This window comes from Rhincodon typus, chromosome 18, assembly GCF_021869965.1.
Source record: "Rhincodon typus isolate 14 chromosome 18, sRhiTyp1.1, whole genome shotgun sequence".
Classification (NCBI taxonomy): domain Eukaryota; kingdom Metazoa; phylum Chordata; class Chondrichthyes; order Orectolobiformes; family Rhincodontidae; genus Rhincodon; species Rhincodon typus.
In genome coordinates, this window is record NC_063349.1 from 16,576,912 (window position 1) to 16,595,261 (window position 18,350).

At 35.8% G+C, this 18,350-nt stretch overlaps 1 protein-coding gene across 1 annotated transcript in view; it reads right to left on the minus strand.

Moving 5' to 3' along the window:
* Positions 1–1,142: 1,142 nt before the first annotated feature.
* phf21b (PHD finger protein 21B) overlaps positions 1,143–18,350 on the minus strand; it is a 156,243-nt gene continuing 139,035 nt past the window's right edge. Inside the window, exons 12-16 of the mRNA XM_048607632.1 lie at positions 15,856–15,878; positions 13,997–14,152; positions 10,245–10,320; positions 8,355–8,458; positions 1,143–6,407 (exon numbers count right to left, since the gene is read on the minus strand). Of these exons, the coding sequence (XP_048463589.1) occupies positions 6,168–6,407; positions 8,355–8,458; positions 10,245–10,320; positions 13,997–14,152; positions 15,856–15,878 (599 nt within the window). The 3' untranslated portion in view covers positions 1,143–6,167. The remainder of the gene's footprint in view (positions 6,408–8,354; positions 8,459–10,244; positions 10,321–13,996; positions 14,153–15,855; positions 15,879–18,350) is intronic.

The following is an 18,350-nucleotide window of genomic DNA, read 5'->3' on the forward strand; positions in this document are numbered from 1 at the left end:
GGCATTAGACTGGTTCTCTGTATCACCAGTCCACCAAACACTACACCAACACCTCCCGGTAATGTTAGTTTTCATGACATATGAATAAATAAACCCAGGTCCTTTTGGACATCAACACTCTCAATCTCTCACCATTTAAGGAATACTCTGCACCTCCATTCATCCTATCAAAGTGGATAACTTCAAATTTTCCCAGATTATATGCCATCGCTTATGTTCTTACTTACTCAGCCTGTCCAAATTCCCTTGAAGCCTCTCTGCACCCTTCTCTGAACTCAGATTTCTGCCTAGTTTCGTGACATCTGTAAATTTTGAAATATTTGGTCCTTGCATCGAAGTAATTGATACAGATTGTGAACAGCTGGGGTCAAAGCATCAATCCATGTGGTACCCTACTAATCACATCCTGGCAACCTAGGAATGATCTATTTAACCCTACTGTTTTCATTCCCTTAACTAGTCAGTTGATGAAATCACAGAGATCAATGTACAAATTCAGCCATTCTGAACCCTGCTAGGGTTCATTCTACTAGATAGCCTTCCTTTGACAGATTTGGAGCATCATCCTGCCCATCCTCTCTGGTCGGGAAAACCAAAAACAGATGCTAATGCCATGTAGAGGCAAGGTAAAGGTTGCATCAGTTCCCTGCTGAATGCAGATCTGCTTTGAAAGAATTCTGCCTTCATATTTGAAAAGTGATTATAGACTACATGTCACTTTCACTTACTCAGTTGGTTCTTTTGCATTAGTTTTGGAACACTAATTCATTAGAAGCAGTCTTGCTTGGAAAAGCAAAATCTTAGGAATTGCCAGTAACCATCATCTCAGTACTCTTACTCAATTGATTAACACACAGGTAAGTCATTTCTATACAAGTTAGAGAGTAACTAACAGTAAATAAACTATAAAGAGTGAATAAATCATGCAAGCTGGGCCAAGAGGAGAACAGTAAATAATTTTAAAAATGAGGAGGTTGTATTCTAAGGTACAGGGAGTTTGATCTTGAGCTACATGAATCCGCCCTCAGTATTCTAATCTGAGATAGATCAGGTACATAATAAACAAACCACTTTTTTGGGTAATGCATATCTGAAACAAATGAGCAAAAAAGAGGAGGGGAAAGAATACAATAAGCACCAAATGTGAACAAACAGCTTGTTTTTCATTCAGAATATTTTTGCCGTTACATGAATGAAGAATCTGTAAATACATGGATTTTTTATAAGAAAAATGTAACTCATTTACAAATCTGTCATCTGAACACTTTCTGCATCTTGTGGTAAGCTTTTTTTTTAAAATGCTTTTTATGTTTTTTTTATTGCTACACTACCACACCTTAAAACAAATGCTCACAAATCCACTCAACATATCATTTGCACTTTGATCTTCCACATTCCATGGGCAGAGCCACACAGATATCAACAAAGTAGTAGAACAGCATAATACTGATGTGTTTTCTTACAAATGTGTAACAAAGAATATTCATTCAATAGTGATTACTTAGAATTATATACTTTAAACTTTTTGCTTTAAGTAGAGCACCCATCCAGTGGTTAGTGTGCACCTTTATTATATTTTGAGAAAAAAGGAAAGCACTAATGCCCATCTAAATATTTTGTTCCATGCACACAAGCAACGAGCAATGTCAGCAAAAACTTCAAATACAGCTGGACTTCTATTTTAGGTAAAGAGTCAGAACAAATCAAAACTAGTAACCAGGAACAGCATGCAATACTACAGAAAGGCGGCACAGATTGCATTTTTCTATTTAACTAAATTTTTGAACCTAGATGTGACTTTAATAAAATAAATGAATGGAAGGTACTAGGAAGCAGTGGAAAAAAATACTGGCAATTCTCGTCTTCAGGCTATTTGTACAAATGGCGGATTCACAGCAGTTGCAATTTAGAAATTATCACATAAAACTAAGATGCCGTGTGTAATCTGCATTTGAATTTCTACTTCTAGTCTCATGAACTATCATGGTAAACACATTCAACAGTGTGACAAAACTCAAAGTGAAAACAGAAAAGATAAAGACCATTTGTGCAATGATACAATGTTAATTTTTAATTTTTTTTCTCTTTTTCTCTTTGTCCCAGTTTATTTAAGACATTTCTTTTACACAATAAACAACTGTGACAATGTTTCTCAGTTCCATTAATTTGCTTAGCACTGCTCCGCCAAGTGAACCTCTTTAAACTAGAAGAGCAGGCATCCTACTCTCTACTGTATTTTCTGTACATCAATTAACCTAGTAACCCATTCAACTGTAATGTGATCACAAGCACTATCATGTTTCTTTTTCCCCTAATTGTATTTACAATGTACTATGAGGTGGTGTGGCTGTGCTTTCTCGCCCTTCTTAAATTTCTGCCTTTAAAGGCACTCTGCATGCTTGTTGGCTAAGGGATTTTTTAAAAAAAGGCCCATAGAAGAAAAAAAATCAAATATATCTACAGCATAAATTAAATACAATTTGTTAGTTTGCATCTTTTAAAATTAATCTGCTGTCCATATATAGCAGTTTCTGCATCAGTTGTGGATTACTTATTCAGATAACTCACTTAACCAGTAAATAAAAACAAATTATATGCACTGAAATAATGTTTTGTAGGTTTTGTGGAAGAATCATGAAGGTTATATCATGAAAACAGAATAAACAGATGATGAATGCATATTATTTCTTCTCGTGAAGTGGAATATTCTGTAAAGTCCTTTCATTTTGCAATATAATAGAAGGCATGAATATAACAATGCTTCAGTGATATCCTTGACCATCATTCAGTTATCCATGAATATGTAATAGGATATTAAAATAACTGCAACAAAAATTTGTTACTTAAGGCTCTTATATGTATGGCACCTAAGGATAGTTAGTGCAAGATTATTCTGCTACTGTGGTAACAGATCACGCATTCAATACACTACTACACATTTGGAATGCTGTCAAAATCTTTGCACTGAACGCAGTGTGCTTTTGAGAAGCCTGAGTGTGTTTATGCATGCTCGCAGCATGTTGAAAATACTATGCAACTGATTTATTTCAGATTCTTTTTAATTTATACCAGTAGCTGACTTTTGTTAGCAAATCTTAAGGAACATTCCAGCAAAAAAGTAAAGATTTTCAAAACCTGAAACTACAGTACTACTTTTAAGTATTTTGATAAAGATCTACACAACCACCCTGTAATAATGTAGAATCTTATATTACTTGTGTAACAAACTTTAGCACACAATGAAATCACATAAATTTCCTTTCCCACCTAACTCAATTTTAGACTACCTACTCTTAAAAATAAAAACTATGCATTAAAACTTTAGTAAAATTAAATAGTGGCACTTGCTAGAGAGCTACTATCAAATTACAAGAATTGTTTAGAGTATGATAAGTGATTGCTCCTTTAAGGTTTAAAATGAGTTGTAGTAAAAAGGAGTAAATAGTGTTTTTTAAAAAAAAGTACAGCTCCAGTTTAGCTGTTGGGCCTAAAAATACCATGCACTCCAATCATCTATTTTGGTTCGTCTCTACCTGAGAAATGCTTCTGATTGGAAAATGGGAGAAAAAGGACAAGGCCTAACACATAGAAGATATCCAGACTTAGAATTGAGCGAGTTAATTTTTTGGCTTTCCTACTTTTGGAATTTTTGTCTTTTTACAAATTCCAGCTTATAGTCAAGTATCGCAGGAGCAGTTGAGCATTAAAAAAAAAACTCACCCACAGTATGGGCACTGTATAATTCTTCAATGTATCTACAAACAGGAGCCCCACTATACTAGTACAATATATTGTATTTCACCCTGAAAACTATGAAGTGCAGCTTTATTATCTATATTTTAAAATTATGTCTTTTTTTAAGTAGAGCTTGAAAGAACCCTGTTCAAGTAAAATACTAAAATTATTTCACATTAGTTAAATTAAAAATCACCAAAAATTTGTACACTTCACTTGCATGCATTGAACTTGATACATTGTCAGAATGTAAAATTGAGAGATTTTTGAGCTGGTTAACATCAGAAATAAACAGTGCGCTTCTGCGAAAGAAATTATCAATTTGTGGATGGGCCTAAGCAAAAGAGAACTGCAGGGAGACAACTATTCTCCAGCCACATGTATTTGCTTTTTACTTCATAAGGGAGGTGGGGTTGGGGTGACTTTACTGTGAACAGAGATGGCACATTGTATATTTGATTTAACAATCAAATTGAGGGGTCTAAGGAGCCAGCAGGACAGATGTCATTTTTAGTCTCTTTCATCAACATGGAAAGAGCCAGGTTTGATAGTTGATATTATTTGTATTCTTCTGTGTTTCTTTTTCTGTAATGAAAATATGTAATGTTATGGAAATATTAGTTTGAATTCAGCAACTGGGGCACTCAAAAGGCAATGTTAAGTGGCTTGATTATTCAAATATGCTATAAAAGTCAATGCATTTCTTTCACTGGAATATGGGATGAAGTCACCTGACAGCAAATGGTTTCATAAAAGCATGTACAAGCAGATTTCACAATTCAGTTTTAATTTTTTAAAAAAAAAACTACATTGGCAGAATTAGGATGAATTCCGTTTCAATGCACACTATCCACTGGACAGCTCCTTTGAACAACTATGCTAACAGGGCAAGGCTTCTCTTTTCACCCTTCCCTCCCCAAAAATCTCAACTGCTTAATATCTTACAACTGAACAAATTTGTTGTTTCTTTAGTCATCAAAAAACATTTAACCTGAAACATATATATCGCAATCACATCAGAATGCATATTGGTATTAAACCAGTAGCATCTTATGGTTCTCTTTATTTTTGTTCACCAGTAAAAGAATATAAAATCTTGTTCATTGAAGTGTTGACTGTAATAAAATAGATTTGCATTGCACTGCACAGTTTTTCCCGGAATTGTGAAAATGGTTGAAGGGACAATGCACTGCCAGAGCAGACCTAAAGCTTCCCATGCCAAATAGCTGTGGCCTCCCAAGGTGCAGACCCTTTATTGTCAGGAAGACTAGCTAGTGGATCAAGTAGCAGTCCTAAATTAATCAAAGCCTACTGGAGTATAATTTACTAAATAGGAAAGGAAAGAAGGTCCACAGAAAACTGCAAACCCTTTACAAATTTGTGTCCCTTGACTCCAGCATTGATATTTTCAATGCTAATTATTTGTTATGATTCTGAGGCAGTTTCACGTACCATGTAGCAACATCACCTCGTCCTTGCACCCCTGCCCCCAACTCCCCAAATGTGGTCACTATCCCAGGGTTTGCTAAACTGTCATTTTTCTGTGATACAAATACAGTACTGGAGAAGGAAGAAACACATTTTTGGCATTTTTAAATATAAATCTGGCAAACCAATAAAGTACTTTTAAAAAAAAAAGAAAAACATGGCTTCCCTAAAATACCTACTATATAGGTTTAAGAATTGATCTGCACAAAAATGTCAACAATAAGAAGTTGCAAAAAAATGTTTTGCATTTGTATCCTTTAAATACTTGATAAAACATGTTCCATAGGCATCAGCAGGAAAATACTGTACTAAGTATCCCACCTTAAATACTAACCTCATACTTTATTTTAAATATGTTTCTTACCTATATTAATACTGAAAAAATTAAACTTTGTTTGAATGCTCTGAAGACCCATACATACACAATAAAACAATTTTTTGCGCGTCACCTGAATAAATATGTCAGACATTGTCTTGCATGTTTGAACTTAGTTACAGTAATGTACAGTCCTAAAAAAACAGATCCCCATTTCAAAGGAAAATGCTTTATATATTACAGCTTTGTTGCATTAATTGTCAATCTACTGCAGTGTGTTCCATTGTTTTCTTCTCTCTCCAATGAAGCAAACTGGTGTTCAAAACATCTGTTTGGGGATGTCAAAAACTCCTTTTTTCAGTGGCCATTTTCTGGTTCCAGAATCAGGAGGTTAAGGCCAACATAAAAATAAAACTCAAAAAATTAAAATCTCTTCAGCTCTCAAAGTAGTAGCTTAAAGGATTGCAGTCACAGTACAAACTACCTACATGGTGCATTTTATTTGCTCCAACAGTCTCTGCATACCGTACTGCATTGTTAAGTTATGAAACCCCACTGTTTCCACACAAAAAAAATTGTGTAAATATTCCCAAACGATAGCAATTAAATAAGGATTTGTCCAGTTTCTTTAGTTCTTTCCTTGTGATTGCTGCTTCAAGGTGGCTGGAGGGGTCCCTACGGCAGCTGAAGGCTTGATCCAAGGGAGAGAAACCAACGGAGATGCTCGAGAGGTGGCTGTGGTTGTCATCATTGTAACCTGGATCACTTGCTCACTCTGCATCAGTCTAATCAAGGTTTTCACACGCTCCAGAGAGGCCTGAGTTCCTTTCTGTTTAGCTATGAGATTTGTTTTCAATTCTAAACATTTCTGTTAAGTAAATAAAAGTTAGTCAACAGTTCTTCAGTTCACATATTTCATCAATTAGAATGTCACGCAACAAATCACTGTTCTAATCTACATATAGAATTACAATCTGATTACATAACAACTATACAGCCCATTAGCCCAGTGATACCTTCAGTGAACAGGATTATTCAAATTGGATTCCCTTTGCCCTTTGTTGTTTTAAAAAAAAATTTCCTTTTAAATTACTGTATATGGTAATCGCTGTCTCAACAGCCACTTATTTCATGCTCTAATAGTCTTTGGTATAAATACAATACTTTTAACTCACCCTCAATTTGTTTAATGATAATCTTGAGTTTATTTTCTTTAATCACCAATTTTCAAAACAGTGGAAAAATTTTTGCTATTCACCTTTTTGAAATCCTTGAAATATCACCATTTTCAAACCTTTCTTCATTAACTATAACTTCTTATTGCTAGTGACATACTCATGAATGTTTGCTCTTTCTTTACTATGATAAAAGATCTAGAATGGGATCCAATATTCCAAGTATTAGCATACCCCTTGTTAAAAAAACAAAAATCACTTCCTTCCTTGATGTTAATGCACCACTGTCCCCAAGGTTAAGGTGCAGAATCCTGTGGTATCAGGAGGAGAAAAAACATTGGGACAAATTTAAATTTGTGCTGATAGTATTAATTGTTTGAAACTTGGTGTATAATAGATATATGTGGCCAAAATAAAATGAAAGACTTTAAGTGAAAGAGGCATTTACAATGGCAAGGTTGACAAATAAACTGATCAATGTGACAGTCAGATATTAGGTAAACAGCATTGTGCCAGATGTGACATTTAATATAACAACATTTATACAGCATTACTGAAATGAAAGCAAATAAACATCTTGATACTCAATTCTTTCCTTTGTTCTTCACCAATGTTACTTCTTTAACGCTCAAATCAATGCTTCTATTGTCATAGTCTTCTATTACAATCTACCGTGACAGTAGAATTTGGGCTGTATTCTTGACATGTAAACTAGATGAAATCACATTTTATTGCAATTATGTATGATTTAAGATAGTACAAATTAAAGTTACTTAGAAAAAGAAACTTGCTTTACTATTCACTGTGAGCATAACCACAGCAATTTTTTTCTTTAATCAGTTTGTTCCACACCTGCTTTTGATAGCAGCCTATTCCTTTGGAAAGCAAAGTACTGTGTGGTGTTCGATATCTGAAATCTTCGCAAGTGAAATAGAATCTTACAGAATTATTTGATTGTAATTTTTAAATATTTAAGTAATTAAACCGCAATAAACTCCTTTCTAAGTATGGTCCCATATCTTCTCCAGCTGTATACATGAGATGTGTTGCATCTTCAAGAAAGCCATGCTTGCAAGAGGAGGGAGAGGATGATTTTTGTCCTATTACATTAACTGCTTAAAGACTGCCAGTCATAAATGAAAAAAACTTTTAAGTTGATTATTGTAATAAAATAAATTCAAGTGAAGCAATAAGTCTATTTGGAACTTCCAACTACATGATTGCAAGCTTGATGAACTGTAACCATGATGATACTGGAACTTGTCTTCATTACCAAAGTTTGATTCTTTTTTCAACAGACATATGAACGGAATTGTTTCACAAGAACAGAGATTTGTGGGATGATCAGGGTGGGCAATGGAGAATAAATGAAAGATATAATGAATAGGACTGATCTCTATGCAAATATATACATTCTGTTTTGTTACTCCAGGTTACACAGTTACAGAAGAACTTCTGTCCTCACCTGTACTGCTTTATTAACTGTAATAGTAAATGTGCAATGCCATCTCTTATCACTGGATAGAAGAGAAAGAAAACAGGAAACAGAAAGGAATGGGAAGGAACAAATACATAATGGATTCTTTAAACAGTTGATTACAACCAATACATAGAGGAGAGTAGTAGTTATGTAGTCTCACCGTAACAGCATTACTGAGCAGCCTTTCTTTCACCTCCAGCTGTTCATGTTCACTCTTTAATTCACTCCCTCGTTTCAACAGCTTTCTTTTCTCCTCTTCTTTCACTGTGAATGGCAACATGTAAAATAAAAAAAACCCATTTTCTAAACATAATCATTTAAATTTTTAAAAAATGCTATTAGAACTATATGTAATTACGAATACCTTTTATTTTACTACAGTGTAATAGATACTTATAGAACAATCAGATAGGCACATAATACATAACTTCTCCATCATGTTTATACTTTTGTTCTGTCAGCGACAGGGAGAAGATGAAATAGTGGATGATACCACTGAACTAGTAATGTAGAGGGTTAAAGGCATGGGGGCATAGGCTCAAATTCCAGCATGGCAGCTGGTGGAATTTAAATTCAATTTACAAACCTGGATTATAAAGCTAGTCTCAGCAATGAGAATGATGACAACCATCAATTATGTGTAGAAACCTGTCTGGCTTACCAATGTCTTTTAGAGAAGGAAATTTTCCATCCTTATATGTGCTGGACTACAAGTGATTCAAGTAATGCAGTCAACTCTTAAACAAATGGGGCTGGCGTTGCTCACAGCCGATGAGACAAAAAAAAAATCTCAATTATTTCATTTTTAACTAAATTTCATAATACTAATTAGGTTCTGAAGAATTATTGCACTTATTAAAATGAAAAAGTTACAAGAAATTATTCATAAACATTCCACTGTAATTCCATCTATTTAGGTTTATGTTGGAAGATATTTGCCTAAAAAGTATTAATTACATTATTGAAGCACAGGGCTCAGTAATTTATTCTTCTTGACTGTTGGAGGGAATTATATCAATAAACATTAAGTAATTAAGCCAACCACTGTCTTGGTTTCAGCTGTGTATGTTAATTAAGCTCTCTTGCACTTGCAGTCTCAGTAGCCATTCCAAGGTAGTATTGCTATCCAAATTCAGCAGCCTTCTAATTATAAATTCAGCTTGCATATGTCATTCAAACATTTTTCTCATTATTTGTTGGGCATATTTATTTTCTGAAGGAGAATATCATGAGACAGTGACTTTTTAAATTGTAATTGGCACTGCTGAACAGTTGCCTCCCCCGTACACATCACTTTGATTAGTCCAAAATGACAATAACAAAGGCTAAGAAGGTAGGCATGGTGTAAATTGTTCAGCTTCTAGATTAAAAAAAAATCCTGGTGACAGAAGGCAACAGTAGGAGACATAATAAGGATGGAGAATGTCCTGCTCACAGCCGTAATGCCATTTCATCAGTATTTACAAAAATTAGTTCAGTTATTGTCTATCAATGTGTTAATCCAAGTTCTCACAAATTTCATGCATTTCTTTTCTACTCCACACTCTCCACATCAACATATGTTCCTTCTGGGCATTGGCATGTTCAGCTAAGAGACAATTTGATGGTATAGCCAAACTACTAGAATGTTCAATTTGCTAAACATGATGAAATTCTGCACACAAGTTTTCCTCTATTGCAGTAGACTGCCTTCACGTGAGTAATAGAAACTCACTGGTGTAGACATTCAACTTATTGCCAGAACATAAAACTGACATCAAGGATCAGTAATAGATATTGCCCAACCTTTTTGGCTAAATTTACTTAAATGGAATTGAACCTAGGCAATTTCTATAAAAAAAAACAGCTGATCGACAATGTAAGCTTTACACCTTGGTGGTTAAGTTGAAAATCTGGTCAGTTTTTCTGGAAAGACGGAGTGCAAATCTCATTCAGGTCTGGAATTTGAACACTGGTCACATTAGCAGTTATCCAGTGTTCTAGTATTGTATCACTCTGGCTGTAACTAACAAGTCATTCCTGGTATCAAATGTGCACTACATTTTCATACCCGCTTTATGTGCAAGATAGGAATGGACGATAGCGAGGGTTCCAGGCCACGATACGTTATCTTCCTTCTTTAATACCTGTATGGGCAAGAGAGATACATTTTCTGGACAGAAATAAAATGATTTGCTTAAAAACTGCCACAAGTTGGCCCTGGGATTACTGATTATAAAAGGTAAAGTGGCCCAAAGACAGAGCTTTCTATGCTAATTTGCCCAAAAGCAAGGTTTCTATGTATATGTTTTTTTTTTAATGAAAAGATCTTTCAGGAACATCTCATAAACAATGATTTAATTCCAAATAGTGAATATTGTTATGGAAGCCAATATGGTAGTCATTTCAATGAAAATAACAAGAAGCTTCATCTATTTTTGGCGTTACTTGAAAGGTAAACATGGTATTCGGACTATAAGATGACACCTGGTCTTCTTTACTTCTTGAAATGAATTATTTGTAATGGAGACTTGGTTCTCTAGATGCAAGGTGCATGAGATGTGAGAAGTGTTTTGTTGCATGTTGACGAGCAGCTGGTGGATTATCAGGAAAGAAACCAGAATCAGATTCAAAGGCTTGTTCCTGATTCAATGCACCGTTTGGGTTATATTCCATTGTTGACCAAGTTTGAGAAGGGAGTTTGTTTTTCCAGCTGATAGCTGAGACACTAAGTATTGATAGACTATTTCAGAGAAAACACAGCAACGTAGCCTTAACAACATTTTGTGAAAGTGGCTCAGGAAACTTTGTGCCAGATCTTAAATGCTTTGGGTTTCCTGTTACAAATTTTGATAGTTAGGCTATATCTTTTGATACAACCAGAAATTATGAAGCAGTAAATGCTGGAAATGTACATCAGACAGCATCTAAGAATAAAACAAACAAGTTAATGCTTTAGATGTAATCCTTCATCAGAAACTAACAAAAACGAAGTATAACTTAAACAGAACCATCATTTAAACAGAATAAAGGCAAAATGGGAATAAAATGCATTGATCAGTGAATAAACCTGTGATCTGTTGAAAGATAACAAGAAATATTAGATAGCTGAGATAATTTTTCCATCAGACTATGAGAAGTGTATGGGACTGCTGTGTCACAGATCACTCAAAGTCGGAGTTACATATTGCAGTTTGGAGCCATGGGTAGTATAGGTTTGAACTTTCTATTACATGGATGGATAATCCACTTCACACACTTTCTCTCTGTTCCACGTCTACAAATCTGGTTTATGCACAAACCTGGCACAGGCAGAGGGCAGCAAATGCTACACAGTCACTGACTGATTGCAGGAAAAACCAAGTGGTCTTGTAGCTGAGTCAGCAGAACGTGTATTGGCCTCACATTTTGCTGTGTTTCTGCTCCTGTCCATCTGTGGTAGAGGCTCCATAACTCAGGATCAAGTCCCAACCTCACAGACACTATCAACTGGACCAAGTGCTGAGAGAAGGTGAGAGGGGTTAGTGAAAAAGAGCATGTGCAAGTACATGGTGTCAGAGAAGAGAGGTGGGAAGAGGGTCTACTGAGTGAGTGAGTGGTAGTGGTGGGGTAGGGTCTTAAGAAGAAGGGTCATTGAGTGAAACAGCACATGCATGTGATATAGGAAAAAGAACTGGAATATATGTGTGGAGTAAGAAGGATCTGAGAAGAAGGTTAGTTGGGAGGGGAGATGGGGGCATGGGGAGAAAGACTGATTACAATGTGTGGCTAAGTGGTGAAAGAGGAGTTTCACGGAGTGTTTGTCACCACAGAATATGGAGACCTGCTCTAAAGTCAAAACAAAAATTACAAAGTACTTTAAAAATGTAGATTTTCAAATCTATGATATTTTAGTCCATTGTACAGAAACTTCCATAACTATCCAGTGAATGTTAGTTTCTGCTTTTCAGTTTGTGATCAGGGCCAACAGAATCACACTGGAAAATTTTTTGGGAAGCACTGCGCTAATCTATTTGACTGGTTCCATTGGAGAGACCATATAATGCCTCATTGAACAGTCTAACCCTATCACTTGCTACATCCCACAACCATACGGACTTTTCTGATACTATACTTGCACAATGTACCAATGAAATTTCACACAGCTTCAGGAACAGCAGCTTATCTTTTTACCTCACGACCTTTATCAAGCTTCCAATTTTGTTATAAACAGGATCACTGGTGATGTGAAATTGATTAGTCTGCACTGGAAAGACAGGTTGGATGCAGTAGTTCAGAACTTGCTGTCAGATCACCATGTGGGAATGAATCTGTTCCCTTGGCAACCCATCTTGTTTTCTTAGACACAAGTTTTTAACCTCTCTCACCTTCAAGTTTCCAAACTTATTTGTCTCCTGCTGTCTCAATGGTCACACAATCATTATTCTTCTTAAACTTCCTTCAATGGTCTGATGGAAATATAATTATATCCATCTAATCAAGTACATTTAATTTAACTGTTCTCAAGTCATTTTTTTGAGATTGTTTCAATGAGTCATTTTTCTATTCTTGATGAAGGATTACATTGGCAGCATGAACTTACTTGTTCTCCTCAAATGCTGATTGTCCTACACTCTTTTTAATGTATTCTGCTTTATTTTTTGACTTTTCATTATGTTCTATGCCATTGATTTATTGATTTGGAATTACCCAACGATTTGGAAACAAAATCCAAAAATTATCATCAAACAGGATATGCTCCAAGTCTCTATGCTATTGTAATAAGGATCTGAGCGTGATAAAGCTGCTTTGAAGTCGTTCAAGTGGGCTTTCAACACAATAGCTTGCCTTTATAGAGCACCTTAAAATGTACAAAGTCCAGAATCCTAGAAAAAACTTCAAAGATGTAATAAAAAAACAATTCAATGCCAAAAATTAGGAGGGGTGGCCAAAAGCCAAAGTGTTATTTTAAGGAATAGTCTTAAAGCCAAAAGTAGAGGTAGAAAGCTGAAGGATTTAGTGGCGTAACCACAAGGAAAATTAGACAATGGTGGTCTAGATTAGAATAATGTCAGTAGAACATGGAATGAGTCATAGGTTTTCAAAAGGGATTATAAAATTACCTAAAGGGAAAAGATTGTCAATGTCAGATGTATAGCAGCTAAGATAGGGTAGTCAGAATCGTCGGAAGCAACACAAAGGTTCACCCATCCTTTGTGTGCGAGCCGATATATCAGACTATTCAGCCATGCAGTACATTACAGATGAGCCCAATCCTATCCACATCTGACATGAACATGAGTAATTCCACCAGGAGTAGGTGAATTGTAATTGAAAGCAGAACTTTGGTGATTTTCCCATCTTAAAATACAAGTAATGTTGGTCACCATATCGAAGAAAGGATGTAACTGTACTGGAGAGAGTTCAGGGAAGGTTCACTTGACCAGTACTTGAAATCGATCTTGTGAGGAAAGGTTGCACAGGCTAGACTTGTGTCTGTTGACAGTTTTGAAGGGTAAGAACTGGTGAATTGATTGAAACAGAAAATAAATATTTTTAAGGCAGGAGTAGACAGGTTCCTCTTAAGCAAGGAGTTAAAAGATTAATGGAGTAGGCAAAAATGTAGATTTGAGGTTACAATCAGATCAGCTGTGATGTTTTTGAATGGTGGAACAGACTCAAGAGGCTGAACGGCCTACTCTTGCTCCTGATTCAAATGGTTTTTATGATACTGGGGTTTTCCAGATTAATTTAGCTGAAATACTCACTTTATTAATTAGCTCAAAAGTGATATTTTATCTGGATAAGCAAAATTATTTTAATGCACAGAAGTTGAGTCAGTACCTTTTCCTGGCACCTGGGGCAGACCCACACCCCCTTGGGAATAGTCTTGAGAGGGGGCTCTAAACATTCCAGGTGATAGACACGAGAGCAAGTGTCACACAGAAGTAGCTGACCACTACGTTTGCATACTGTACAGTAATCCTCATGGATATCATCCTGTAAAAAAGGAAAAAGAAATTACTATATTAATTTAAGTGAATTTCAGCAAATTGCAGAGTGGTCTCCTGAATCAAGTTTCAAAACTTTAAATGAAGTCTTAAATTTGAACACAACTCCATGTTAACTTGCGTCCAATATCGTAATGGTACCATTAAAAAAGTCTTCACCATCTGCTCCCCTCTTGGCCTTCTTATTCAGGTACAAGAGATGGAACACCTGCTATTTTACATCTCTTCCCACCACGCAGGACCTTAAAATACTTCTCCTTGATTAAACAGTGAATTGTTTACATGCCTTCATCTTTTGATTAGGCACTTTATAATGTTCTGGACTCAAGAATGAGTTCAGCAATTTCAGATCATAACATCTGCTGCAGCCCCCTCTACACCATTTTTCAGAGCTCCAGGCAGTTGTTCATGATTTTCCACCACTGTATACACTTCCTGTAGACTTTTGTTTGTTTACTTTTTTCATTTGACATTCTCTTAACTTGAACAATCATCCCTTATATCATTTAATCACTTGTACTTTTAAATCCACCACAGACCTCTATTGTTCTTTCTTACTCTGCGTTTGCTTAAAACCTGCTGCATCTGTAACACTTCCCAGTTCTGATATATAGTTATCAGCCTGAAAACAGATGCTACCTGACCTGCTCAGCATTTCCTGTTTATTTTAACAAGGTATAGACTGGGAATCAAAGTCTGGAACTTCAAGACTATGAGACTCGGTTGCATATACCTTAAAACTTGCAAGTGCTCCCACTCTGCTGGAGTTACTTTACATAGCTATGCCACTTAATTGCATCTATTGAATTTTTCAGCCATAATGTTTTTACCAACTAAGCCACTGGAGAACTTCACTTAATCAAAACAATAAACAAAATCAGTAGTCATGGTCATAACTTGTCACATTTGGCGACTACCACCTTCTCAAGGGCAATTAGGGATAGACAATAAATGGTGGCCTGACCAAGGACACCCATACTCCATGAAAAAAATTAAAATACTGGTAATTTTAACAGCAAGTCCCATTAAACCTCATTTGGAGTATATTTTACATAATGACAAAACTTTTATTGAAGTTCAAACCAAAATTAGCAAATCTTATCTGCCATACAAAGTTCTACATACTTGAAAAGTACTTTATGAAAAATTACAAATATTCATATGAATAAACAGAGTAGTTGCAAATGAACCACAGAAGATATGGATAAAATAAGACAGATCAGAGTGGTATTCCGTGACAGCAAATCTGGCAGTATGTACAAACAGCAATAGCGGATATTTGCTAAAGGACGGTGTGGAAAATGAAAGCTTAGAGATAAAGCCTTTTTACGTACTACAGCAACATAGACAGCAGACCTAGAATAAAGAGGCCACAAACTATTGCAAGATTTGCACGTCCAAACCTTTGTCCTTAAAATTCTGCTTTTCATAAATGTAATTCTTTCCTAATAATCCTTACTGATTCACTCACAATGTAGCTGCAAAGCTCTCCAGTATGCTGCCCTAATGGATTATACTTTTGATAAATGTGACATTTTAAAAGCAACAGTAAATTTTTCAGATACATGACAAACCAGCTTAAATATAAAACAGAACTTGTACTATACTGCTCATGTTTAGCAGTTATAAAAATCTCATTTTTGATTGCCAAGAGATTTACACATGAAAAATCACTGAATGGATGAGACATACCTTCCAACAAAGGTCCTCATTGGCTTGCGTGTTAAGGAGAGAGGTAGAAACATGTTAGTAAGAGCTGATTTGTAGAACAGGCTGGGAATGAGGATGATATGGATTCAGCAAGTGGACCAAATACAAGTAATGATTGTAGTAACTTGGATCACCCAAATTATATCATACTATGAGGACATTGAAAATTAGACATCATATAGAACCGCCTTCAAAAGGAATACAGGGGGTGTTGGGGGTGTAGACAACGGATGAAGCTTATAGGAATCCAGCCCTATCATTTATCGTTTCTTCCATTTATACACCAATTTCTAAGTAGATAAAAATTTGCCAATTTCCCAGTTTGAAAGTTATTTTTTGTTACTTAAGTAAATATCTGAATTCAAAATATTCAGGTTAGAAATTCATTAGAAGTTCATTTGTTTCCTTAGAAATAACACATTTGCATTAAAACTTGCATTTAAATGGTTCACCTTGTAGCTTTTCAGTTACTTCTTTGCATCGGTGCTTGCAAGCATTGTTCTGTGATGCCAAGCAGTTTAAAAAGAATTGGGTCACTGAAAGATATTTGTGGTTGTAACTACCCAAATACATTGTCCAAGTTGCCAAGGAACTGTTGCATGAGTGATCATCTCCACAAAATAGAATCTAACCATCTACCTTTGAAACTCAATGGCATGACCATCACTGATTCCTTCTCTACAGACAGAATACCTCACGAAAACTGACTACCTCATGAAGTGTCTGAAAGCAGACATTCTTTTTGCTTGCACTCCAAGTGGTTTAGCAAACTTTGACCTCATCCAATCCAACTTGGAAGACTGGGAAAGATGCTGCAAAACCTTTAAGTCCTGTGGGCACTGGTTGCCTTCTTGCAGCTTGTCCAACTCAGTTCAGAGATTTATTAAAAGTATTGTATAATCTTACGTGAACCAATAAAATGTTTTTCTGGTACAACTACATAGTAATTTTAATATTATTTCAGTTTGACTGATCTCTTCTCATTTCTCAAGCAGGGTGCACTGATGTAGGGAAGTGGGAGAGGCATAAATGAGTTAGGAAATCCAATATGTGAGAAGTGAATTAATATCAGAAGCACTTAAAAACATCAACTTAAAGTGCTTTGCAATCATAGCATTTGGTTTTCCTGCATGTCCTAGTCATCGAATTTTAAGGTGTTCCAATATTTTATGAAAATTGGCATGTTCAAAAATACGAAACAGATGTGATCCCAAAGTTGCTGGATTTGAGGTATCTGTAGCAACATTCTCAGAAACTGACAGGACCAGTCACATAAATACTATGGTTATAAGACCAGGTCAGAGGGTGGAATTTCTGCGGCAAGTCCTTCGGATCCCTTAAAACCAGTCACCAAGGCACGAGTTAGGAGTGAGAGAGAAGCTTAATACTATCCAGAAGAAAGCTGTCTGCTTGATTATCACCTTATTCACAACCTTAAACATACAATCCCTTCCACTATTGGTGCACAGTGGTAACAGTAGTTACCATGTAAAAAAATGTACTGCAGCAATTTGCCAAACTTCCTTCAGCATCACCTGCCAAAACCTGCAACTTCTATCACCAACATCAGGCCTGGGCAAACTAAGGTGCAACCCATATTCGGTGTGCAGCAGCCTCTAATCCAGTCTCTAGCCAACGGTGCACTGGTGGACTTAATGCAACCTCAGTGCATGTCCGCAACTGTTCTTGGTGCCTGGCTGATAGGTGTGGGAAGCTGAAAGTAAAATGCAGACTGGGGACAGCTTCAAGGGAAACACTTCAAGGGGTCAAGTATTTGCAGGTAATTTGGAGTTGACTAGTTATCAGAGTCCAGAAGTGGGTTTTTCTTGGATACTTCACTACCACGTTAAATCAGGAAGTACGTGTGGGGCAGTAGAAAGATATTTAAAATTACTTATTTGATTATTGCACTTTGTTTACACATAAAAATCCAAAAATTAGATCAATTTCAAAACGTCAATAAAGTATAAAGTGTTTGAAAATAAAAGTCAATTTTTATATACAGAGGAGGTCCATTCTAATGTGTTTCAATATACCGTGAACTCGCTTACAGCTTGAGGTCTCATGGAAGCCAAAAAAAGCAAATAACTATTTAAATCTTCATTTTGCTAGTCAAAAATGAGCAAATAAAGAGTTTTCTTGTCAATGCAGTCCATGCAGTATTACGTTTTGGACCTCAACATCCACATTATAATGGTCTTCCACTGTAGCTCTGATCTTCTATTTTTTTTAATTTCCTCATTTTGAAGTGCTGATTGTTCAGGTCCATTTTGGGATAGTAATAAACAGAAGAGCTCCTTCACCCATTCAAAAGGTTATAGATCTGTAATCTAGTCAAAAAATTGCATCTGTATGTCTGTGAATGACTTACATTATAAATTCCTACAGATACAATTCAAATAGTATGAGGGATGTAGAACTTTAGATAAGTGGGCAGCTAAGAAAAAGAATTGTTCTCCTTAAAGCAGAATAAATTA